Below are 27,161 nucleotides of genomic sequence, written 5' to 3'. Positions count from 1 at the left end.
TTGACTGTGAGAGTTAAATTGGTGCCCATGGATGCATTTGGAGCAGAAATTGCAGCTAAAATTTGGGGCTTTCTTACGTAACTGATGTATTAGCCTGTGATACGGCTGCACTTGCTTGTGGTGTGCTGTAGCACACATTTTGTACCTCTGAAAATTGATTTGCAGATCTGAAATTTCTGAAATTACTTGAATTTTCATTGTTGGTTCGTATTTACTCTGTACTTGGTCATTTGCGTGACATTTGGGCTCACATTTGTTGACCTTTGAGTCACCTTTGAGCTGCAAATCATGGCTGGCAACAATGATAGCAGCAATCTTTTGCACATCAAGAAGCTTGAAGGTGCAAACAACTTTGCTATATGGCATAAGCAGTGCTATAATGTCTTGGTCCAGTAGAAAGAGGTTAAGCCCATCAAAATTAAAGGAGTAAAACCAGCAACCATGGATCAAGAGTGGGATGATTTAGACGAGCTTGCACACTCTACCATAGAGCTTTAAGTGTCGGTCCAGTAGAAAGAGGTTAAGCCCATCAAAATTAAAGGAGTAAAACCAGTAACCATGGATCAAGAGTGGGATGATTTAGACGAGCTTGCACACTCTACAATAGAGCTTTAAGTGTCAGACACTTTGCTTTTCAACATCCATAAATTGAAATCTGCCTATGATATATGGCAAAGACTTGAGGAGTTATATGCTCAAAAAAGTGCAACCAACAAGGTTTATTGGTTGAAATTTTTTATGGACCTTCGTATGACGGAAGGTACAGCCATGTCTGTACATTTGAATGAGTTTAACTCTACTTTCAACCAACTGATTGCCTTGGAATTTCACATTGATGAGGAGTTCAAGGCAACTTTTTTGCTATGCACCTTGCCTAAAAGTTGGGACACTTTAAGAACAGCAATGAGTAACTCAAATGCAATGCTGTTATAATCAAATGTGGAGAGCTCCTTACTAATGGAAGAGCTCAATAGGCAAAATATTTCAACAAATAAGTCTTCCAATGCATTGCATACTTGAAGCAGATCTAAACAGAAGGGCAATTTTGACAACAAAGCACATAGCAAGTCTCATGGAAAAAATGTGTAGTGCCATCATTGTGGCAAAAAAGGGCACTTCAAGCGGGATTGCTTTAAGTGGAAGAAAGAAAGGGGCAAAGGCAAAAACATTGATGATAACAAAGATGAGAAAAAGGACAACCAACGTGCAAAGAAGAGCAATGTGATAATAGAGGAAGTCAATGTAGTCAATCACCAGAGTGCACGTGGCAATGATGTACCCTTTGCCTCTTCTTTTAGTACACAATCATTGATTGCATATTCTGATGATGGCATGCACACCTGGATTCTTGATTCAGGTGCTTTATTCCATGTAACATCACACCATGAGTAGCTATCTAACTACAATGGTGGTAGGCATGGTGTTGTCTACTTGAGGGACAATTATACATGTGACATTGCATGGATTGGCAATGTGTAGTTGGCAATTCAGCATGGCTAGGTGTTCACTTTGCATAATGTGAGGCAAGTACCCTAGCTCAAGAAGAGCTTGATAAGCACAAGGCAACTAGATGATGAAGGCTATCATACCACTTTTAGGGATAGCAAATGAAAAATATGTAAGGGCTCTAGAATTGTTGCCAAAGGCTCTAAAAGTGATACTTTGTATCCATTACATGTATCTAGTGTGCATGATCATGTTATCGCCATAACCGCACAGCCAAGTGTGTTTTTGTGGCATAGTTGGTTGGGACAAATGAGTCAAACTAGAATGAAAGCACTTTCCGTTTGGGTTATTTGCCATATTTGAGGTATGTTGATTTTAACCATTGTGATCACTGTATTTATGGCAAGCATACTCAAACATCACATAAAAAGTCTCTTTCACTAAAACCTTCACCCTTAGAGTTAGTACATTCAGATGTATGAGAGATGCCAGGATTATCTCTAGGGGGAAAGAAATATTTTATCACCTTTGTTGATGATGCCACGCACAAAGTATGGGTTTATTCGATCCATCGTAAAGACGAGACCTTAGAAAAGTTTAAAAAATTCCTGGCTTTGCTGAAAGTATAACCAACAAGACATTAAAGTGTCTTTGCTCTAACAATGGTGGGGAATATGTATCTAAAGCCTTTCAAGCCTTTTGTGATAGCAAAGGGATAAAAAGGAAGCTTATTGCCCCTTATAATTCGCCCCAAAATGGTATTGCAAAGCATATAAATAGGACTATTCAATAGAAGGTCCATATCATGCTATCTCATGCTGCATTACGTCATGATTTTTTAGCTAAGGTTATTATCACAACTGTACGCTTGATAAATCAATCACCAAATAGGTCTTTGGAAAAGGGGGGGGAAAAGAGAGAGTTCCTCAAGAAGTGTGGTCGGGCAAGCCACCTTCGTATATACACTTGAGAGTGTTTAGCTACGAGACATTTGTGCATATACACAAAGAACAACGCAGCAAATTGAAACCAAAGTCCTCTAAATGCATTTTCCTAGAATATCGTGATGAGGGAGAAATGGAGTATAAGTTATGGGATCCCGAAAAAAGAAAAATTGTACGCAACATTAATGTAATCTTCTTTTGGAAAATCGCATACATAAACAGTCTGAAAAGACAAAAAATGTGAAAAGGGTTGTATTCCAAGAAGAAATATCTGTAGCACAACACAGGATGCCTGTTGTACAACAACAAAAACTTGTTGTAAATGACCCTATAAATACAGGGAATGATGTTGATATTGATTAGCAAGAAGTTGCCCATGATATACCACAGTGTCAGCAAGAAAATGTGCCTTTGGAACAACCAAAACTAGCAATACAACATGCTAAACCTTTGGAACAGCAAGCTGTTCATGCACATTTGCAAGCTGAACGGCCAGCAAACACTAATCATTGGGTCAATAGGTCAATAGGTCAACTAGAAATACCAAACAACCAAATAGGTTTGTTCCTGGTACAATTTAGGTTGTTGATTATGTCATGTTAACAGATTGTGGTGAACGGTCATGCTTCAAGGAAGCGCTGGACAGAAAGGACAGCAAGAAATGGCATAAAGCTATGCTATCAAAGATGGAATCTCGGGATTTGATGCATTTGCCTAAGGGCAGAAAATCCTACCATGCAAATGGGTTTACACAATGAAGGTCACCTCTGGTTCCTTACAAAAGTACAAAGCACCACTAGTTGCCAAAGAGTACAAGTAGAAATATGGAATTGACTTTGATGAGATCTTTTCTACTGTAGTCAAAATGACTACTTTACGAACCATATTGGGTTTGATTACATGTGAGGTTATGAAACTCATATAAATGGATGTAAAGACTACTTTCTTACATGGTGATTTGCATAGGAAATATATATGCAACAGCCAAAAGGTTTTGTGGCTAAGGGGCAAGAAAAGATGGTATGTAAACTCAATAAAAACTTGTATAGGCTGGAACAAGTGCCATGTGAATGGTATCATAAGTTTGATACATTCATGCAATCTCAAGGTTTTCAAAGAAGTCAAGTGGATCACTGCTTGTATACCAAGAAGGCGGCAGATGGCAACCTTATTATACTGATTTTGTATGTGGATGATATGTTAATTTGTGGTAGGGATTTACCTGCATTAGACACATTGAAGCAAAACCTACATGGCAACTTTTATATGAAGGATCTTGGTGAAGCCAATCATATTCTTAGGATGCATATACACAAAAACAAATTGAAAGGTCTTCTTTATCTGTCACAACAAGAGTATGTATATATCTAAGATTTTGCAACGTTTCCATACGAAGGGAGGGAAAATGTGCTACATTACATGTTCATGTATTATCATTATTCTCTTGACCTTCATAACCTTTCTTATCATCATTCAATTGTGATAGACTCACTATGTGATTTCCATTCCAAGAGAATGTCATAGTAGTAGCAGCACCCTTTCATGGTTGCTTCAACAAATGGTTGTTTTCAAATCAATGGATACCAATCTAGGATACAGTGGAGCCCAAGACCAAGAAGGAGATGGCCCTAGCCCTATAATTTAGAACCTAAGACAAGGTTGTAGCTGGTCTCTGGCCCTAGCTTGTTTAAAACCTCAACCTAAACCCACAAAGTACTAACTCTTGCTTCTTGTAAGCAATTACTTTGTAGTTTTTCCAAGTTCATAGATGTAGTTTATTGGATAGAGAGGGGAGGTCTATGAAAACTACTTGATTAAGCCACATTCAATATATACATATGTTCTCACACTCTGTGTAACACCTTGAGCTGGGCTTGATAAATAGAAGTTCCTAAAAAGATGACCACCCAATCCTACATACAACTCTCCAAATCTTTAAAGCACCTCAACACAAGCTACATTCAAAATAATAACAGAAGCTTTTAAGAGTCGGCTGAGGGCAAAGAGAGAACTAAATCATAGTACCCTTAGATGTCGATATAAAGCATCCTATGCCCATTAGAATAGCATGGTTGAACCTATAAACTAGTATGAGACCACTCACACATGTAAGGATACATGCTCCAAATGATTGCTACTATCAAGGCAAAAATTGTGCATAGGAAATACCAGTACTTGAGATCACACTCAACATGATGATGATATTTTTGCATGCCACATAACACTTTCCACTACGCTTAATGAGCTAACTTTTCAATAGAAATAGCAGCCCTGCAATATGAAAATTTATCACAATCACAAGCAAAAGAGGGTTTATTGAGGAAAGCCTTCTAAGGTCTTTAAAGCACCTAGGAACATCTAGCAAGGGCTCTATCAAAAATAACAAAAAACCTCGCTTTTAGGGGCAAGTTTGGGTCCCTTCTTCCTTGCACTTGGGGCCATGGGCCCGGGGGGACTACTAATTGACCTAAGCCCTTGGCCTAAGCCCACTATGATAACACAAACCCTAAGAGTAATGCAAGAGAACACACACATACATAGGGATAAATCTTTACCATTACGCAAAGGAGGAGGTATTAACCTAGTACTACAAACTGAGATGGCCATTCAAAACATGCACTACTACAATAAACAACTACCTATTTATACTAAAAAGAACATGTTGCTTGTAACCACCTAGTGCAGCCTGAAAACAAGTACTTCATGATGCGCTTATAAGGTTAGGCATTGCACTTGGTTTTAAGAGATATGTGCAATATAAGCAGCCCCATATTACAAGAAAGAGCACACTCAATGATTGCTCTCCAAAACCTTGGTCCCTGTGAACTTCTTCTCCAAGTTAAAATGAACTCCCTAATTTATTATTTAACTTGTTCAAAAGAGAAAGGCCAACATAAGTGACAAACTAACCAAATCAAACAAATGCAACCACTAGAAAAGCTATGAAGCCATATGAAATATAGAGCCTGCATTTAAAGGGAGAAATAGGACTTGCCTCTTGGCTGCGGTTCACGACTCCTATATAACCAAGTCGTAGGGGTATGACATTTCCCAAAAGAAAGTTTCGAGCATCAGTTCCTCTGTCCATTATATCCAGCTGACTCCAAATATACAAACTTAATGAGCCATGAGAAATGTTTCAATCACTTCAATGGGAGACATCAACACAATAAGGCTCATATTACCTTTGTGATTACACCAATGGTGCGAGATCCTAAAAATAGCAAACAAAGGACACTCAGTGCAATGAAAACAACAAGACATTTACAAAGGGGAACATACATCAGGATTTTACCATCTGGATCTGCTATCCTTGCCATTTGAAGTGCGTCAGAATTAGCAAGGTCAGCATTGGCAGGAGAGACAGCCAATATGATGCATGTCTCGTGCTTGATGTAATTAAGAATCATAGTTCTTACTCGTGCCTCTATATCACTGGGCTGATCACCTACTGGTACTTTTGTAATGCCAGGCAAATCCACCAAAGTGATGTTCAGAACATTAGGTGAAAATATTTTCAGCCGGATTTGCTTCTCAGATATGCCTTTGTTTGATCCTATTTCCTTCTCTGTCTCAGCCTGCAGGTAACCATCTTTTCAGGCAACCATAGCAAGAGGAACAGCGAGGACGCTATGACCCTGCCCAAACTAAATCCCTCCCTCCAATAGACCAGGGGGAGGACCACAAGAAACTCACCTGAATTTCCCTTCGGATCATTGAGAAGTTTGTGAAGCGCTTTCCTGGTAGATGCAAGAATTCGCCCCATTCAAGCACTTCCGATTTGTCGTCGGGCCTGGTGATCAGCTGTACGAGCTGCAATACAAGGGGTCGCCGGGTGCAAATGTCTGAACCTCGGGGCAAGAAGTCACGGCCAACGAGGGCTTCCAAGACGCTGGATTTGCCACTGCTCTGGCTGCCGACAACAGCGACCTGGGGGAGATCAATGGTGGAAGCGCTGCCAAGCTGGGAAAAGATGTCCTGCAGCTTGTTGACGAGCGGGATGACGGACTGGCCGAGGGGGACCGTGATGCTGTTAGCAGCAGCAGGTGGTGCCCCCGCCGCGGCGGCAGCCGCCTGCGGAGGCATCACCTTGTCATCCATCACCTCGGCGTCCGTGGCTGCGTGCTTGCTTCTTTCTTTGCAAGTCTGTGCCCGTTCCTGTGTGTCTGTCCCCGTCTGCCTCCGCGCGCACCGTCTTCTCTCTCCCCCTCTCTGTTTCTGTGTGTGTGTGTGTGTCTCTCTCTCAGAGGCTGTTTTTTACTTGGATTTTGAAATGCCTGCACAGTCCCTCCCCTCCCTCGCTAGAAGAACGATGACTTGCAAAAGAGGATCTTTACCTTCATGATTCTCACACACATAGCCTAGCCTAAAGCGCTTTTCCTTTGCTAATTTTTCCTTTTTTTTCTTGCCCATCACTCGAGACTTCTACATGTACTTCTCTTCTGGAGAGGATCTTTACCTTCATGATTCTCACACACATAGCCTAGCCTAAAGCGCTTTTCCTTTGCTAATTTTTCCTTTTTTTTCTTGCCCATCACTCGAGACTTCTACATGTACTTCTCTTGTGGAGATTACATTCGAGGCAGTCACACGCCTTAATGCCCCGCCCATCACTCTAGGCTTCAACATGTACTTCTCTTGTGGAGATTACACTCAGGGCAGTCACACACCTTAATGGCCCCCCCAAAACCTGCACCCAACTGATGGAGCAATGGCCCATGGTTGTGCATTTGCCCATGCATCGTTTACACATATAAGGAACGATAGCTCACAAATAGTTAGTGACAACTTGAGTTGTAATTGGTCATCAAGAGACAGCTTTGAAGGGGGAGAGGGACCCATCCTACACCCCTAATTCATTTTCTATGTGTGCAAACGAAACTATGTAGGGGAACTTCCTCACCCAAATTTCTTGGAAGTGTGAGCAACAGAGAATTGATTGCTTCCACAAAAGTGAAAAGGTATCCAATGTCTATATGTAAACAAGCAAGTGTTCGCCACCAGTTTTCCATACTCTCATTGGTCCATTTTGCTAGTTTGTACATCCCCAACTATGTGTTTGCTATCACCTTGTTCTAGCCAAAACCTCCTACCTCAAGTGGAAGTACATATGTATGATAACCCAAGGTCACGAGTTCCATCCTTCAAGCAACCAATGGAAGGATCTAAGGATTAAAATGGCATGTGTTGTAGTAGTAGCCAATGCGTGATGAAAGTTGAATGACATGCACACAAACTAGCTACACTCTTTATATAACCTCTAAGAACATGGAGCAAATTCCACTACGGAGAGCCACCGCTTGTTAGTGGATTGAGTAGCTCCCTTATAAGAGCTAATGATGTTGACATAACTACATGAAAACAACACATAGTTTAGTAGAATGGCATTAACTATAATTTCTTGCAAAATGGCTTCAAGCTTCAACCTCAAAGCTTATAGGTATTTATGCCCTTAAGATTATGAAACTCCAATCATCATATCAAAATGTCATTTTCTCAAATTTTCAACTCAAGTTCTTTGTGAATGCTATGTGAATGTGCCAACTCATGTCAATTCTCGCGAGTGGGTTTGTAGCTCAAGTGGTTTGAGTGCATGTGTGAGTTCAAATCTTGGGTTGAGGCACCTTTCAAATTTCAAGCCTTTCTCACGCACCCAAATTTTGAATTTTTAAAAAAAAACTCATGTTGACTTTTTACTGCCACAATTATCATGACACGATCCCCTAAGAATGACCCAAATAGTAAATTTATAAAGGGTTAAACTCCTAATGTCTAGAGTAAATCATAAGGCTTATATTACTCGCGAATGTGCAAATAAGTTCTTGTCAATATTTAACAGTAGTTAAAACCTTCATTTTATTCTAATAATAACTTTGTGGCCTTTTTAAGTATGGTTTTGGTTTTTTGGGGGGGGGGGGTTGTGTTGGGGGCGCTTGTTTGGTTTATTACTTGGATAGATAAGGTGGTTAAGCTTTGAGAACTTTGACAATGTTATAAAGTGATCCAAAGAACCCCCCTATATTTAGCATAGCATGATGGGGGAGTGGGGAGTAGAGACAAACTAGCTATAGGTGGATCCCTTACAAGAGCTAATGATGTTGGCACAATTGTATGGGAGCAACACACGATTTACTAGAATGGCAATGATTATTAGTACTTGTGAAAGGGCTTCGCTTTGACAAACATTGTGTTGTAAGTATTTATATTTTCAAGGTCATAAACCTTTCATATTCACATTTAAGGGTCCATATTTCAAATTTTCCACTTGATTTCTTTTTGTGAATGCTATTTGATGTGCCCAACTCATGTCAACTCTTTTCTCCCACAATTCTCATGACACAATCCCCTAGGAATGGCCCATATAGTAGCTTCATAAAGGGTTGAACTCCTCATGGTGGTGATTGGCTAGAGCCAATCACAAAGCTCATATTACTTGTGAGTATACAAATCAGCTATTGTCGATACTTAACATTAATGAAGGCCTTCATTTTATTGTAATAAAAACTTTGTGGCTTCCTCAAGCATTGTTACAAGGGGGATGGGAGGCAAGGCAATGTGGCATTAGTTACATAAATAAATAAGGTGATTACACTTTGAGAACTCTGACATAATCCCTTAGGAATGCAAGAACTTCATATATACACAAATCATCTCATATCAATACTTAACATTAATTCAAACATTCGCTTGAAAATATCTATTTGCTTCAAAATAAGGAAAACTTTGTGGCTTCTTCGAGCATTGCGAGGAGCAAGGGTGGCATTAATCGCATAGATAGATAATGTGGCTAAACTTTGAGACTTCTAACAACATTAAACTTATGCAATGGATTTATCCTATATCTAGCTTGACATGATGGGGGGCAAGGATATTAGGGCCAATTTTAAGACTAAATAGAAATGTTGACTAACTTCCCTAATGATGGCATTAGTGAGTAGACAAACATGACAATGGCATTCATGGTCAAATATAGCATTTGACTCTCCACTAATTCAATCAATATTCATCTACTTTTAGCAAAAATGTGACAAAGAGCCTCTAAATTTATACTATTGAGACACTTCTAGCCAATAGCTTTGTGCTTGATGTGACATCTTTCACCTCTCTTTTTTTTTGTTCTAGTACCTTGATGTGACTTTAGAAAAGGTGGCAAAGAGTCTCTAAATTTATCCTCTCAAGACACTTCCAGCCAAAAGCTTTACACTCGATTTCGCATTTTTTGCCTCCCTTTTTAAAATCTTCAACACCCTTGATGTGAACTTTAAAACATGGTGTATTTTTTAGTCACCTTCAAACTTTAAAATTTTGTAACTTTTTTTAAGTCTAAGAGGACATTTGAATATTTTGTTGTTCGTGCCCTTTTGTGTGCATTTGTCTTGCAGTTGCATTGTTTTTAGACCTCAACTCTAATCTAACCTCATTTTATGGACACCTTCATTGTATTCTAGCCTCGTTTCTATTTTATACCTTGGACGTCTTCCATGGCTTCTTCTAGGTGACCATCTTACACTATACATGCATGCATATGCTACAATACAAGAAGGGATGATATAAGGCGTCTAACATGTACAAGCTCTACGATCAGATAACACTACTCCTCTCTTATAATAGTCCTCACAAGATCAATAAAGAGAAAAAGTTAAATTTCACAAGAAATAACAGATTTTGGGCTTCAAATCACACGATAAAGAGTGGCATGTAAATATCCAATATGTATATTAATTAAAAAGATATTCACCTAGTATATTTTGTACTGCTATCTTTCCACCTCATTGCAAGGCATCAATCGTCTTTTATTCACATTGTTATTATCTTAAATAAAATTGAGAACTAACTATAAGAACTTGGTTTAGATGTCTCCCAATCAACGAATATGGAATGGCTACATTCGAGGTACTTGACAAGTACATTTAGCATCATACATGTAGAATTTGACAACCTTATTTATCCTTACCATAATTTATCATTCTTTATCAAAACTCATTTGTTTTTTAAATTTACTATGCATTGTTCCAACAAATGCACATACCTATGGAAGGTTGGAATAGATTCCTACACTTGATTTCAATTCACTTACAAATTGTTGGACTTAGGGTTGTAGGAATGCAAGTACATAACTTCAAGAAGAAGAAACTTGAAAGTGTATTGAGAGATATCAATAGAGAAACAAGACTCGATATGTCCTAAACTGAATAGGCATATATACAAGGTTAGGTGAAAAAAACCACTCAAAGAGGGGGAAAAGTGCTTTAACAATCATAATTGTATTCACAAACATCTCTACCAAAGTATAGTAATGCAACGAACAAAAGCTAGCACTCATGTATACAAAAGTGTTGGGCTCGATGGACCAAATGAATCCACAATGAGGAGCCAACCCAAAGCCTTGTGAAAAACTTTGAGCTTCTTACAAAGTAAGGCCTTTATGAAAAGAGGTTGCCTTATGTTGATACATAGGCCAAGCTAATCTCTCTTGCAAAGAGCCTCTCCTTGACATAATGATAATGCACCTTAATGTGCTTAGTACGTGCATGAAACACTAGATTCCATGCAACTGCTAATGGGCTCTAACAAACACCTAAATCAACCAAAAGGCAATTGAGCCAAGCACACTCAATCATAGCGATGAAAGTTACCCTATACTCACCTTCACAACTACAAGTGGTTGGTATGCATGAGTTGCCAAGTATGAATCAAAAACCACTTGTGGAAACATGAGTGTCGTATAACAGCTAGGCCAGTCAGAATCTGAAAAAACATGTAAATCTAGCAATAATGATTCCCTTGGGATAAAACAGCCCAAAGTGCCACAAGTACCACTCAAGTAATGAAATATACACTTCATTGTCTACCAATGAAAGATATCAAAGTAGTCTTTAGCATAAAAAAGGCTCAACTTTAAACCTATCTCCATAGGAGCAGTAATAGATTTCTAATCCTCAAGTCCAAATCTCAACAATAATTGTTCGACATACTTTGTTTAACACAAAGCAATACCTCCATATCTCATTAGGACTAATGAGCAACATATCATCCACATAAACCACAATGATCAAAGGCACATCACCCTCATGTCTTATAGATAAGGTATTGTCTATTGGACTATTCAAAAAACCACGTGCAATCAAGTATGCATGTATCTTCTTATACTAAGCCCAAGGTGCTTGCTTCAAACCACACAACACCTTTTTGAATCTATGGACTTTTTTCTCTTGCCCTTTTTGCACAAAACCACAAGACTAAAAAATACAAATTTCTTCATGTAAATCACCATTCAAAAATGTAGTTTGATATCCAACTAATGTACATTCCAACCATTATGAGTTGCTAATGTACAAATGTTATGAATAGTTGTTATATGACAAGTGGGAGCAAAGGTCTTATCAAAATCAATGCCTTTCTAGGAGAAAATTAAACAAGTAGAAGAAAAGTGCAAGGAGATTAAGCAAAGGAAAAGGTGTCGAAAGAGAAAAAACAAGCAAGAAGAGGAGAAAAATAAGGAAATAAAAGAGAAGATGATGAAGTAGAGAGCCTAAGAACCTGAATGGAAGACCTAGAGGCCATCCAACAACAAGACTAGTGGTTTAAGGCCCAAGTGGTGGAACTCGTGAAGGAGGTGGAGCAAGAAAAGGCTAGACAAGTGATCCTAACCCAAAAGCGTATAGACACGTAAGAGAAATATGACCAGTTAGATGATACTTTTAGTGACTTGCAAACAATCTATTAGAAAACTCTCACACACGTGACCTATGTCCATGACTTGAGGCCCAAGCGAGTCTTGCAAATACAATGCTACATCAAGTTGATTTTGGGGTTGAATATAAAGTAATGAGCCATGAGCTAGCAAGAGGGAGGTTGGAGGCCAATTTTCACGCATAAGGATAATGATAATAGTGGTCTAAAATGTAAGGGCCTCTAGACTGGCTCCTTCCTCTCGACTAGCATAAAATTCCACCTCTAGCTAGAGGATAGCAGGGAGCCACCAATTAAAGAAATGCCTCCAATCAGGATGATCATGGTCTCTCAAAGACTATGACAAAGAAGGAACTCAAGAGGCACCACAAGAAAATAACATGTCATAGGAGTAGAGAGAGATATATGAAAGAATGGTCAATGCACCAAATGCAAAAATGTAGAAAGTAGTAGACCCCCCCTCTCAATGTGCCACAAGCCTAAGAAAGTGTCAGAAGAAGAGGAAGCTCCCAAAGGCACCATTGGTCAATATGATGCGAGGCATTGAGCTAGCGCCCTTAACTTCAAGGTATACAAAAGAATTGACTTTTGGAAGTGAATTTCCGTGAAAATTGTACATCCACTCATCAAGACGCGGGAGAATATAGCTCATAAATCACTTGCCTAGTAGGATGTCAAGGTGTTCCAAGACAATTGTCACTATAAGGGCCTTATGACTAGCTATCCCAACAAGAAGCCCATGGACGTATGGCAGGGGTAGCTAGAATGGCACAATATCCTACCTTAGAAATAGACAAACTTACCTAACCCACCTTCGACTATGTGCATCTCTCTAAACATGTTGATCCCACCTATTACCCCTACAGACATGACCGATACACAAAAGAGGATACAATATTTATGCCTGAAAAGCTAATAAGGCATACATATTCCAACCATAGGATCTAGGGCTTTGATCACAACATGTAATTATCAGCAGTTATCAGTGAAGCTCCTCTGCCAACTAATCACACTATATGAAGATTGGCCGCACCTCTCTTTTTTAATGCAAATACACGTATTAATATGGTTGCAATAGTATACCTCCATCTCAAAGCAAAATTGTTACTTCCTTTTTGTATAGTCATGTAGGAGGACATTGCAGATAGTAGATTTGCCATGTGCACTCACCCTTTCTATCCAAAGTCGCCTCTCAATCCCTACAATGTAATAAAACACTATCTACTAGGATGAGGCCATCTCTAACACACACTACGCCCACTCCTTGAGAAATAGAGCTCTACATATATTATGTATTTATGATAAAAATAAGAAGAATCAAAATAAATAAAAAAGAGACAACAAGAAAAGAGAGAATAATAGAAGAAAAAGATAAAGATAAAAAACATTTCCATTGAAAAAGGAAAAGAGAAAAATAAAACAAAAAGAAAAAGAAAATAAAATGTAAAGCCATAAAGAGTATATTGATGTGTACTACACTTAAGAGTGTACCCTAGCCCATGTTCCCACTTCACCATCCCATGGCACATCAAGGGTAAGACACCACATTTCAATTGTAGACATGTTTCATAGCACAAATAACCATGTACCAAACAAGTTCCCAATGTGGGACAATACCATAGGCTTGCCTAGGGTTGACCCAACTCTCGATTGTACTAGCATGTGCACCTCGTACTACACAATGAAGTAGGCACACCCTAGGGAATGCATGTCATTGCCATTGCAAATGTGTTGGAACTTCAACAAAATCCAACAATATCAATATCCATGCAACCTCCATGTCTCCATTCTCTATGTCGATGCCAATGCTAAAGTAGTCTCTTAGTGATGAAGTGCCAATCAATACGTGTAACCCCTCCATGAAACTACCATCCTCCAATAGGACACCGCTTCAAGTGTTGGGGGTAAAGGCGCCTCTGCCTAGCCACCCGTGTATTACTACACTGATAGTCACTGCCACTTCACACTACAGGTGGCGGGCGCCCGCCACCGTCACCTTATTCTTTATTCTTTTAGTGATAGTTTGAATAAAGGAAGGCCCGAACACACATTGTGACTGTTGGAGTTCCCATTTCTAGTCTCTCCCTTTCTTGCTCTTGCTCTCCCGCCATAGCTCTCAAGTCCAACCTTCAATCAGTCGCTCCCTTTCAACTGGTATCAGAGCTTTGCTTTTCGACTCTTGAGCTTGGTTCATGGCATTCTCAGCATCCCGTCGACTCCCTACTTGCATTGTGTCTCCTTCTCGGCAACCATATCTGACTCCTTCGAGCTCCCATCACTCCCCAGCTTCTCGAGCACCTTCCCGGCATTGTTGGGCACCTTCAGGGCATTACATCAGAGGTATTTGATCATTTTTTTCAGCGTTTACTTCAGTTCTCAGGTCTCACTATAAACAAGTTGTGGGTAGCCATAGCTTGCACCTCTTGGAGCTTCCTTCACCTGGATCTTGCTTCCAGCCTATCAAGGCTTGCTGAGGCTTGGTGTAGGCCTTCTTTGGCCCTCATTTGTGCCCCCTTTGGGCCCCATTGTTGACACGTGAGACATCAGACCCCCCAAGCCAGCTCACGTTTTTTTTGTGCATGTTTTAAAATCTGACCCAAAAATCACTATTTTTGTCATATCTCGGGCATTCGGGACCCGATTCAGGCAAGGTAAGAGTCTAAGTTGGGGTTTTGGCACGCTCCGAACGCAATGGTGATGTCAGATTTGCCAAAGTCTGATGACAAAATCTTTTACAATAGATTTCAGGTCTGAGACAACATGTATTTGTATGCCTATGCTTGTTTGGGCATGACTACATAACCGGTTTGATGCCTATTGTATCCCGATTGATTGGGGGATTGAAGCTACACGTAATGCTATGATTTTGGCCTAATTTTGGGGCTGGAAATATGCAGTTTATAACAATAAATGCATGCTGAATACTCTTGGGCTGAAGCTATCTTTCATGCTTTGACATATGCCTATTGGTTCCGGATGTATATCTTGGGTTATGCTATGACGTATTGATCATCAAGGGACGACTTTGAGCTTGTCATTGAATCTAGATGCTTTTGGAAGCTTGAGCTTATTTCAGCCTACACTTATTGACATTGGTATATGCTTTGATAGTGATGCTTCTTGGGTTTATGCATACCCGTTGCCTACGGCTTGATGCTCATGTCACGGTTGATTACCCTATGCATACGTTGAGCTTGAGTGCTCATTGAAGCTCCACCTTGGATGCATTTTGGATTATCTGGAGTAGTCTTGGATGTTACTTGGCTTGTCAGAGTTTGGATTGGCATGTATTTGATGTCTTATATGCTTACGGATGCTCTATCGCTTACATGTTCGGGATGTACTATTGATGTATTGTCTTGGACTTATGTCATTGGCACTATGTCTTGCCTTGGCTTGAGCTCTTGAGCTTGTACATACGACTTTTGTGCCAGTGGGAGCATTCTTGAATGCTTATCAGACATTGAGAAGGCGGTACTTTTATACATTGAGTCGTTACATGCCATTGAGCAGTTACAGACACTTGAGACTTTGGGACTTCTTACCTTTTGGGATGATACATCATATGTATTGGTTCACTATATGCTTATGAGCTAAGTCTCATTTTTGGATCTGTATCTTTGTGAATTGACACCTACTTGTGTCAAGTTTTGGTAGTGGCAGGAACACTTTGCCCCGTTGCCTAGGAGGTGTGCCTACTCACTGGCAGATGTTTGTATAACATACTTGGGTGTTGGATTCATGCTTATCGACCGTCATATGCTTATGCTATGCCCGCATGATGCTGGATTCAGTCTTGGCAGTATGTGATTGCCTTGGGATCCAATTTTGGCACTGTTAGCTCTCTTTTACTGAAATCTAAAATTTATTACAGCAAGCATATATGTATGGACTGACATGGATTTTTCATGCTGAAACACTCTAAAATTATGTACTTTCACTAGTACTTGGTGGGCAGCAACTTTGGTTCCACTTTCCTCACCATTTTTCCTCGATTTTGGTAATTTTTTGGTCATTTTCTGTAGTAAACAACAAGCAGTTTTGAACTGTCTATAGTCTTCCAATCTGCATTATGGCGAGTTTGTCCACTGATCATGCTATTTTCAACATCACTAAGCTTGATGATACGAATTACTCTTATTGGAAGAGCCAGATTTGACAGGTGTTAGCGCAGAAATCGCACATCAAACCTTTGAGGTTAAGCGGGCATCCACCTGCAACTATGCTAGATGAGGAATGGCTTGAGCTTGATGAGTTATGCAAGTCCACTATTGTATTGTCTCTCACAGAACAGGTTCACTACAATGTATTTGAGGAAGAACAGAGTGCATGACGCAGGATATCATGTATGTTTTGGAGACTCTGCATGGAAGATCACTCGTGGGCAGACTTGTGATTGCGAGAGGTGCCAAGGTTGGCAGTCTCTACCCCTTGATTGTATCAGCTTATTCCCTTGATCATGTTTTGTCTGTGGGTTCTATCCCACATGTATCTCTTGGGCATGCCCATTTGGGCCATATGTCTTTGAAGGGAATGAAAATGCTTTCTGGTTTGCAATACTTACTGCCCCTTGATTATGCATGTTTTGATTCATGTGAGCATTGTCTTTATGGCAGGCAGACTAGGTCTACGCATAAGAAGTCTGGTAGGCCACGCATGAGTGAGCCCTTGGCATTCGTACATTCGGATGTTTGTGGGCCCATGCCTTGTCAGTCTATGGGTGGTGCAAAGTATTTTGTTACGTTCATAGATGATTTTTCACGGAAAGTTTGGGCTTATCCCATTAAGCTGAAATCCGATGTCTTGGTTGTGTTTCAGAGTTGGCTTGCATTGGTTGAGAACCAGTCTGGGTATAGGCTAAAATGCCTAAGGACAGATAATGGGGGTGAGTATTTCTCACGTGCTTTTGAGCAGTTATGTGATGAGAGGGGTATTACGCGTCAGTTGACCGTCCCCTACACCCCCACCAAGAATGGTTTGGCTGAGTGGATGAATAGAACCATCCAGGAGCGTATACGCAGTATGCTTAGCCATGCAGGCCTACCACAGAGCTTTTGGGCTGAGGTAGTTAGTACAGCTGTGCATGTCATAAAAAGATCACTCTCTAATGGTTTGGATTTCCAGGTTGCAGAGTAGGTATGGACTGGAAAACCTCCCTCTTATGCGCATCTCCATGTCTTTGGATGTGAGGCATTTTGCCATGTGCCCAGAGACAAGAGAAGTAAGCTAGAATCCAAGAGTGTCAAATGCATTTTTCTTGGTTGGGGGGATGCAGGCGCGCGAGATGGGTTACCGTCTTTGGGATCCGCAGGCGCGGAAAGTCGTCCGCAGTCATGATATAGTCTTCCATGAAGACAAAATGCATAGGCAGTCTGAGAGAGTTGTTGAGATCCGCAGGGTCATATTTCAGGAGGAGAGGAGAGCTCCTGCACAGCCCGTTGGACAGCCTACAGTTGCAGCAGATGCTCATGGTCAGGGTATTGGATAGGCAGTTGAGCATGTAGCAGAGCCTGCCATGAGACGGTCTACTAGATACAGACGTCCACCTAATAGATTTCAGCCCTTGATGCATTATGTCTTGGTTATAGGTGTAGGAGAGCCTTTCACCTATAATGAGGCTATGCGCAGGGGTGACAGTTACTCTTGGGAGAGGGCTATGTAGTTTGAGATAGACTCCCTGCATAAGAATGACACTTGGGATTTGGTTTTCTTGCCTATGGGCAAGAAGGCTTTGCCATGCAAGTGGGTGTACAAACTAAAAAATACCCCTGGACACCCCAAGCCGGCATACAAGGCTAGATTGGTAGCAAAGGGTTTTAAGCAGGAGCATGGTGTGGACTTTGATGAGGTCTTTTCTCCTGTGGTTAAGATGACCACCCTGCACTTAGTCTTGGCTTTGGTTGCTCAGTTTGACTTGGATTTATACCAGATGGATGTCAAGACGGCTTTCTTACATGGGGACTTGCATGATGAGATTTATATGGAGTAGCCTAAGGGCTTTGCAGAACCTGGCAGGCAACACCTAGTGTGCAAATTGAAAAATAGTCTTTATGGCTTCAAATAGGCACTTAGGGAGTGGTATCATAAGTTTGATGCCTTTATGCAGTCACAGGGCTATAGCTAGAGTGCTATGAATCCGTGTCTTTACACGAAGAAAGCCTGTGATGGTTCTTTATTGATTTTGGTACTCTATGTGGATGATATGCTAATAGCAGGGAAAGCTCATGATGAGCTAGATGCTCTTAAAGCTCAGCTCAAGAAGAGCTTTGAGATGAAAGATCTGGGGCAGACCGCTCACATACTTGGTATGCGCATTAGACGCGACAGGCATCAGGGACTCCTCTACTTGTCACAGAGGGAGTACATTCATAAAGTCCTTGAGCGCTTCCGCATGCAGGACATAAAGCCTATTGACTGTCCATTGCCTTCTTATGTGAAGGTATCATAGGCTGATTATCCGCAGGCAGATGAGGAGAGGGCCGAGATGGCCAAGATTCCCTATGCATCCGCAGTGGGTAGTCTTATGTATGCCATGATAGCCACTCGTCCAGATATTGCCTTTGCAGTTGGTGTTGTGGCATGCTATATGGCTACACTTGGCAAGAAGCATTGGGATGTCGTGAAGGATATCATGAGGTACCTGAAGGGCACTGCAGATATGTGCATATGCTATGGCAGCCAGGATACAAGAGTCGTGGAGTACACTGACTCTGATTATGCAAGACATACAGATAGTAGGAAGTCCACTTCCAACTATGTATTCACCTATGCTAGAGGTGTTATTTCTTGGATGTCCAGGGTGCAGAAATGCACGACCCTTTCTACTATAGAGACCGAGTATGTTGCAGCCCCACTGAGGCTTGCAAGGAGGCCATTTGGTTGGGTCATTTAGTTGATGACCTTGGTATTGATGCTATCCCTACACTGCATTCGGATTCTACAAGTGCTATTCAGTTAGCCAAGAATCCTCGGTCTTCCATGAGAAGATGAAACACATTAAGGTGAGGTATCACTTCATACATGGGGTCATTGAGGACAAGTCTGTTGATCTTGTCAAGATCTTGACTAACCAAAATCTTGCAGATCTACTCACGAAAAGCCTCTCTACAGAGCGCTTTGCCTTCCTCAGGAGGTTGATGGGTGTGGGATGAGATGTTGTCTTTCCTCATCCTGTTGTACATGTGTACATGTTGTACTGTCTTTTTTTCTTTTTCTTTTCACTTCTCATTGGGGTAGATTCGCCTTTAAGTGGGAGGTTGTTGGGGGTAAAGGCGCCTCTGCCTAGCTCCCGTGTATTACTACACTGATAGTCACCGCCACTGCACACTGCAGGTGGCGGGCGCCCGCCACTGTCACTTTATTCTTTATTCTTTTAGTGACAGCTTGAATAAAGGAAGGCCCGGTCACACATTGTGACTGTTGGAGTTCCCATTTCTAGTCTCTCCCTTTCTTGCTCTTGCTCTCCCGCCATAGCTCTCGAGTCCAACCTTCGATCCGTTGCTCCCTTTCATCGAGACATCCCTAGCACAATGCACCCCATTGGAATGTAGAGTGCCAACTGTAGTGGTAAAGTCATTGGGCACACATCCATGAAAATTATAAAAGATCCCCTAGAATTCTAATAGCCATTCAAGGGGCCAACTCAAAAGTGGGCACCCAATGTAATTGTCTAAAAAACTATCCATGTAGATGAGTGGAAAAAGATAATGGAATACTCGTTCTTATGTGTGTGCAAAAGCTTCTTGCTTGCTTCCTTGTAAGAGTGTCCCAAAAATTGTTAGTGTATATAAGCTAAAAAAGATAACAGAAGACTCATTCTTATTTGTGTGCAAAAGCTTCATGCTTGCTTCCGCAATGTGTGTGTGTGTGTGTGTGTGTGTGTGTGTGTGTGTGTGTGTGTGTGTGTGTGTGACAAGGGTGAAGCATTCTCAACTTCACCACCACCACCACCACCACCATCATCATCATCTTGGCTATGTAGGTTATAGATTGAAGTGAGCCAAAGTGTGGATCAAGCTCTTGGAGCAAAGGAGGCTACACAAGGATTGTGAGACAATCTTAAGCTTTGGGTTGGGCTAACAACAATGAAAGGGAGTAAGGGATGTGTCTACTACAACCTCGAAGCTACTTGGTTTGCTTGCTTGCTTGCTTATAAACTAATGTTTGGAGAGAAGAGGAGAGTGACTAGGTGAGAGTTGGTTAATCGAAGGACGTTGAACTCCTAAAACAATAGGAACTATGCTCATGTCCCCTTATTGAGTATGTAGGTAGCTCGAAAATTGCCTATGCTTTGGGAATGGTTATTAGGTTTACGGAAAACCCTAGTAAGAAGTATTGGGAAGTAATGAAGCATATCATGAGATACTTGAATGGCACTAGAGTTGTGCATTTGCATTGGAAGAAATAAAGAATTTAACATTGCATGTGTAGATGTTGATTTTGTAGGAAAGGTGGACTCTAGAAGGTCTACGACAAGTTTTTACTTCACATTCATAGGAGGTGCAGTCTCATGGGTCTTTTGATTGCAACTGGATGGCATTGTGTACCACTAAGACTAAATATATTGTAGCCATTGAGGTATGCAAGGAAGGTATATGGCTTAGTCATCTAGTGGGAGATATAGGTATTGGTGGATAGGTCCCTATTTTACATTGTGATAGTCAAAGTGTCGTCCATTTAGTATCAAAACTTGTATTTTATACAAAGATAAAGCATTTTGAGATGAAGTATCACTTTATTAAAAAGGTACTCAAGGACAAGTAGATTGAGCTTGTCAAGATTCATAAGGATGAAAACCCTATGTATCTTCTCACAAAGGGCTTATCTTTGCTTGGCACACTACAAAAAAGTGCTAATGGGCATTAGATAACATATTTACTTGCTAGACTCAAAGGCACATTGGCCTTTAACTACGAGGTTGTTGAGTATATGACAATGGCCAAAGATTGGGCGGCTACCCTTTATACTAGTATGCACTATATAATAAGTGAAGATAATGAAGAATAAGAGTAAAGTTGTGTACCCATTAAAAACATCTTAAATGCTTCTCTCTCTCTCTCTCTCTCTCTCTCTCTCTCTCTCTCTCTCTCTCTCTCTCTCTCTCTCTCTCTCTCTCTCTCTCTCTCTCTCTCTCTCTCTCTCTCTCTCTCTCTCTCACGCACACACACACACATGCACACACACGCACGCACGCACGCACGCACGCACACACACACACACACACACACACACACACACACACACTGCATTGACTTTACACCCTACCGTCGCTTCCTTTCAATGTTTGTAATAGGGATGAGCTTCCTTTGTTTGGAGTGGCACAAAATTCAAAAATTAGATTATTGCTATATGTAATTTGTCTATGATAATATTAGCACAAATGGCACTTAGCTCTTGTGTGACTTGCCTCTTGGCAAAAAGGCCATTGGTACTACGTGGGTTTGTGAGTTGATATGTAATTCATATGGTAGTGTTGATTGTTATAAGGCTAGACTTGTAGCAAGGGTTATGCTTAAGTAGAAGAGCATTAACTTTGATGAGACCTTTGCTCCCACTTCCTATATGACAAAAAATTGTAGCATTTGTGCATTAGAAAACAATGATGATAATGTACATCAATTGGACATTAAAACTACATTTTTGAATGGTGATTTCAATCTAATGGTTTTATTAGAAAGGGCAAGAAAAAGATGTGTAGATTAAAGAAGGTATTGTATGGTCTAAAACAAGCACCTTAGGCTTGGTATGGAAGAATATGCAGATACTTAACAACACGTGGTTTTCAAAAGAGCAAAATGAGAGCACATTGTATGTCATAGATGAGGGTAATGTTGCTCAAATTGTTGTGGTTTGTATCAATGGCATCTAGCTCATTAATCACAATGAGATACATGTTGTTGAGTTTAAAGTTGATTTAAAATCAACTTTTTAACATATCAAATTTAGGTGGATTGCATCATTATTTGGACGTTCAAATTAAGTAGTGTGATGGAGGCATTGCTTTGTGCTAAGCAAAGTATATTGAGACATTGTTATAGAGGTTTGATCTTGAGAATTGCAAGCCTATTGGTACTTCTACGGAGATAGGTTTGTAGTTTAGCCTTCATGATGTCGGAGATTGCTTTGATGCCTTTCTCTATAAATTGGCTATCAGATATTTGATTTTATGTATGCATTGTGAGGTCTCATATTTACTTTTTGATATTACAGATGAGTAGGGTTTATGCATAGCACATGCATCAAGTATTGGCAGGCAATGAAATATATATTTCACTAGTTAAGCAGTGCTCAGCAACTTGGGCTAGTTTATCATTCATGATGCCAAAGACTACTTTGATGTCTTTCTCTATTAGGAGATTGTTGAATGCTTGATTTATGTATGCATGAGGAGGTTTGGAATTTAGTTTGTAATCTGATAAATGAGTAGGTTTATGTATACCTCAAGCACCAAGCATTGGTAGCTAGTGAATTGCATCTTTTGCTATTGATGCTAGCACCTCATACTATTTTATCCCATGAGTCAAAATACTTTTTTGGATTTTGACTAACTTAATTGTTATGAGAGTCATGTATTTGTAATTAATTTTTACTTCATGCTTAGTATCTCATGCATGTCGTGGTTGAGCAAGAAATAGGCCACTATGGCCACTTCTAGTTGTTGTGATGTTGAGGATAAGACAACTTTCATAGCTACGATTAAGTATGCTTGGCTTAGATGGCTTGTCATTGATTTGGGTGTTGGAAACTCATCCATCACTACAATCATCATTAATCATAAAGTGTGTAGTTATAGTTGCAAGGAACTATAAGAGAAGGAACAAGTTTTAAAGGAGACAAAAGATATTTAATTTTAGGATTGATAATACATCCTTAAATAATGATTGATTGAAATAGCCACAAAATACATAGTCATTAATCACATTATCTATCTATGTAATTAACGCCATCCCCTAGTTGAAGTAGCCACAAAGGACATGCTCATCAACCACATTATCTATGTGTGAGGTGCTTCTTCCAATAGACCCGGAGGAGTCCTTGAGTAGTCGATTGAAATGTGTCCATGCACAATGTTGTCCAACCTCCTTGTTACATAGTCATTAATCACATTATCTATTTATGTAATTAATGCCATCCCCTAGTTGAAGTAGCCACAAAGGACATGCTCATCAACCACATTATCTATGTGTGAGGTGCTTCTTCCAATAGACCCAGAGGAGTCCTTGAGTAGTTGATTGAAATGTGTCCATGCACAATGTTGTCCAACCTCCTTGTGGGAAATATTAGGCTTAGTTGAATATGGAAATCATGGTTTTACTTCATAGGGGAAGCATAGATAAGTCACCCCTAATAACAATCTAGTGTCCACCTAAGAAGAATCACTTTGTAACCAATTAGAGGTGAGAGTAGGATTAACATCGTAGTTGGTTCAAAGAGAGTGATAGATAGGGGAGAGGTAGCTTGATCCCCCTAATGCAAAATCTTAGTTCCAGCCCCCCTAAAATAGTGTTAGACCTAGAAACTAGTCCTACCACAAAAATATTTATTTATTTAGAGAGAGAGAGAGAGAGAGAGAGAGAGAGAGAGAGAGAGAGAGAGAGAGAGAGAGAGAGAGAGAGAGAGAGAGGTTATGATCTAATCAGCTCTAGCTAATATCGAAAAGTTACCCAACTTATTAGGTCCATCCAACCATAGGTGTTTGATCATCAATATCAAAGCCTTCTACTTTCCTCAATTGGGTTTACTTAAGTTTCCTAATTAGCAAAGTATATTGCTGTGCTATGTGGACACATAAAAACAACTTCCTTTTATTATTTTGTCATATAGGACTCGTTAAATGCAATCTTTAGTACATATCATAATAGTAGTTAAAACCTTCTCTCCGCAGAGTGATACAAAACCCTCTTTTCATAGAAAGACACTATCTATCCTAGGATAGGATCTTTCAATCTTGCAAGATTGGGCTATATGTGTGATTACACTCCATCTATGATGAAAAACAAGGAACTTATAGGCTCAGAGCCCCTCTAAGATTCCTTAAACCTTAGGAGCCATCCTACATAATAGAGGCACTTATCACTTAGCCCTTTTTGTGTCTTAGTTCCTCAAGTGATTGAAACAAATACATTTCCCTTGGGATCATAGGACACCCACTCATAGAATAGTTTTTTTGCACTCTGCACAGTGCTAAGGAACGTTGGGCTAGGGATCCCAATGTCTTGAACCACCATATTTCATAACACATAATGTATTATAAGCATGGAACCATAAGATACATATCTCATCATTCCAAAAACAAACTTAACCATAGAAACACATTTATGAAGCAAAAGACTCATCCTACATGGTTTTCCAACATCCAGAGCTTCTTTCTTTAATTACCTTGAAGTGCATATGAGCAATTTATGAAATTCAGAGGTAAAATTAAAAGATTAACTATATTTTTTCCTTCACCAAACATGATTATCTTCTATGCAATAACTATTGCTGTTTCAAGTTATAATTGCAATTTCAAGTTCTCATCCAATGACTAGTTTTTTGGGTTGAATAGGTTCATGGACAACTTCAAGGTGTGCTTCGGCACACTAGCAGACTGATTACCTTGCCATGCATGGAAGTCTTCACAACATCTTTGTGTCTCTTTGGGAGCCATGAAATAGACTCAATGAAATCCAACAGAGCTTTTGTACCATGTGGAGAAGAGAGAGAAGAGCTCGGAGGATTCTAATAGGGCTTCTACATGGTTGGAAAAGAGAGAGGGGGAGAGAGTAGCTTTGTTGCAATCAGTAAAGTGAAGTCCCTAAAGGAGTTGTATTGTTGGGGGTAAAGGCGCCTCCGCCTAGCCGCTCGTGTATTACTACATTGACAGTCACCGCCACTGCATACTGCAGGTGGCGGGCGCCCGTCACCGTCACTTTATTCTTTATTCTTTTAGTGACAGTTTGAATAAAGGAAGGCCCGGTCACACATTGTGACTATTGGAGTTCCCATTTCTTGTCTCTCTCTTTCTTGCTCTTGCTCTCCCACCATAGCTCTCGAGTGCAAGATTCGATCCTTCTCTCCTTTCAATTGGTATCAGAGCACGGCTTCCCGACTCTTGAGCTTGGCTTGTGGCATTCTCAGCTTTTCATTGACTTCCCACTCGCATTGGGTCTTCTTCCTCCCGACAACCATAGCTCATTCTCTTGAGCTCTCGTCATTGCCCCGGCTTCCCGAGCTTCTTCCCGGCCTATTGAGGCACCATCAGGGCATTGACATTGAGGTATTGCTTCATTATTTCAGAGATTTATCTCAGTCCATAGGTCTAGGTAAACAGGGTTTTCACAGGTTGTAGGCAGCCATAGCTCACACCTCTTGGAGCTTCCTTCACCTGGATCTTGCTTCCAGCCTATCAAGGCTTGCTGAGGCTTGGTGTAGGCCTTCTTTGGCCCCCATTTGTGCCCCATTGTTGACACGTGGGATAGTAGACCCCCTAGTCAGCTCATTTTTTTTGCACCTGTTTCAAAATCTGGCCCAAAAATCACTCTTTTTGTCATATCTCGGGTATTCAGAACCTGATTCAAGCAAGGTAATAGTCTAAGTTGGGGTTTTAGCACGCTCCAGATGCGATGGTGATGTCAAATTTGCCAAATTTTGATGATAGAATATTCTACAACAGATTTCAGGTCTGAGACAACATGTATTTGTATGCCTATAGCTTATGTGATGCTTCTACTGATGTCTATTGATACCGGATCACTTGTGGATGCTATGCCTCTTATGTGAGATGCATTTGGAGCTGATTTATCTCAGCCATTGACTGTTTTGAAAAATCCCAGATCTGTCCAAAACAGGGCATCCACCTGTTACTTCAATTGTATGCTTCAAGTCTTGGCATTTGATGCCCAATTATGCCCGGATGGTGCCTATACATATGGGAATGTATGCCTATGGCTTGCCTATGGATTTGAGCTTGGATTGAGCACTGATTTTCTCAGTTTAAAAATGTTATATGCTACTGGAAACTTCAGGGATGAAGCTATTTATGCTACAGTTGGATTGTGCCTATTGGTCATGGGGTGCTCTCGGCTACTCGGTATGATGTCATAATGTATTTGGACTATGCCACATGTCTTGTTTATGCTCTGGAATGCTTTTGAGCTGAGATTAGAGCTTGATTTGGCTTTGACTGTCACTTCTTTGCAACTGGCATTTCATCTATGATAGGTTTATGCATAGGCTACCTAGTACGGGTTATGAATGCTTTATGCTTTGGCTATGGATGGCAGTTGTTTGAGCTCGTTTTGACATTCATTTGAGTATTCCCTTGAGCAGTTGGACATTGACTTGGATTTTTATGTTATGACTTGGCTTTTTCCATTATGACCTTGGATGCTATTGAGGCATTGTCTTGGTTACCTGTCTTTGGTAACTTGACTTGGTTTACTTGAGTTGTTGAGCTCGTTTATCCGCCTTTTGAGCCAGTGGGAGCATCTTGTATGCTTGACCGACATTGAGCAGGAGGTTTATGCTATTTGAGCATTTTGCAAATACTTGAGACTTTGGGATCTCTTACACTTACATGTTACATGGTTCATGCATTGATATCTTGGAATTGCTTTTGACCTGAGCTTGGGCTTTGCACTCTAGTGAGCATACACCTACTGGTGTCAGGTCTTGCTAGTGTTATGTATACTTTGCCCTATTGTCCAGGGGGTATGTCTACTCACTGGCGGATGCTTTGGTAACATGTTTGGGTGTTTGCTCAGGTCTTGATGACTGTTTGGTGCTGATTTATACCCGTTTATTGCAGGTCATGTCTTGGCTGTCATTTATTGAATTGGTGCAGTGATTTGGTCAGCAATTGACTCTCACAGTACCCTGCTGTCATTTATTACAGTAAGCATATAACTCTGGACTGACAAGGATTTTTCATGCTGAAATATTCTGAAATGATGTATTTTCACTAGTACTTGGTGGGCAGCAGCTTTGGTTACACTTTTCTCGCCATTTTCTCTCGATTTTGGTGATTCTTTGGTCATTTTCTGCAGTAAACAACAAGTAATTTTGAACTGTCTACAGTCTTCTAGCCTGCATTATGGC

At 40.4% G+C, this 27,161-nt stretch overlaps 1 protein-coding gene across 1 annotated transcript in view; it reads right to left on the bottom strand.

The window, feature by feature from the left end:
* Positions 1 to 6,725, bottom strand: part of LOC148026792 (dynamin-related protein 3A-like) — a 41,550-nt gene extending 34,825 nt beyond the window's left edge. The window contains exons 1-4 of the mRNA XM_087691320.1: positions 6,087 to 6,725; positions 5,686 to 5,968; positions 5,576 to 5,604; positions 5,386 to 5,487 (exon numbers count right to left, since the gene is read on the bottom strand). Of these exons, the coding sequence (XP_087547446.1) occupies positions 5,386 to 5,487; positions 5,576 to 5,604; positions 5,686 to 5,968; positions 6,087 to 6,491 (819 nt within the window). The 5' untranslated portion in view covers positions 6,492 to 6,725. The remainder of the gene's footprint in view (positions 1 to 5,385; positions 5,488 to 5,575; positions 5,605 to 5,685; positions 5,969 to 6,086) is intronic.
* Between the last annotated feature and the right edge of the window lie 20,436 nt (positions 6,726 to 27,161).

Source organism: Lygodium microphyllum, chromosome 13, assembly GCF_053477565.2.
Source record: "Lygodium microphyllum isolate KBCC chromosome 13, Lygodium_microphyllum_v1.1.10, whole genome shotgun sequence".
NCBI classification, from domain to species: domain Eukaryota; kingdom Viridiplantae; phylum Streptophyta; class Polypodiopsida; order Schizaeales; family Lygodiaceae; genus Lygodium; species Lygodium microphyllum.
Note: the sequence above shows the minus strand (reverse complement) of the source record. Positions and strands in the feature narration are given on the sequence as shown.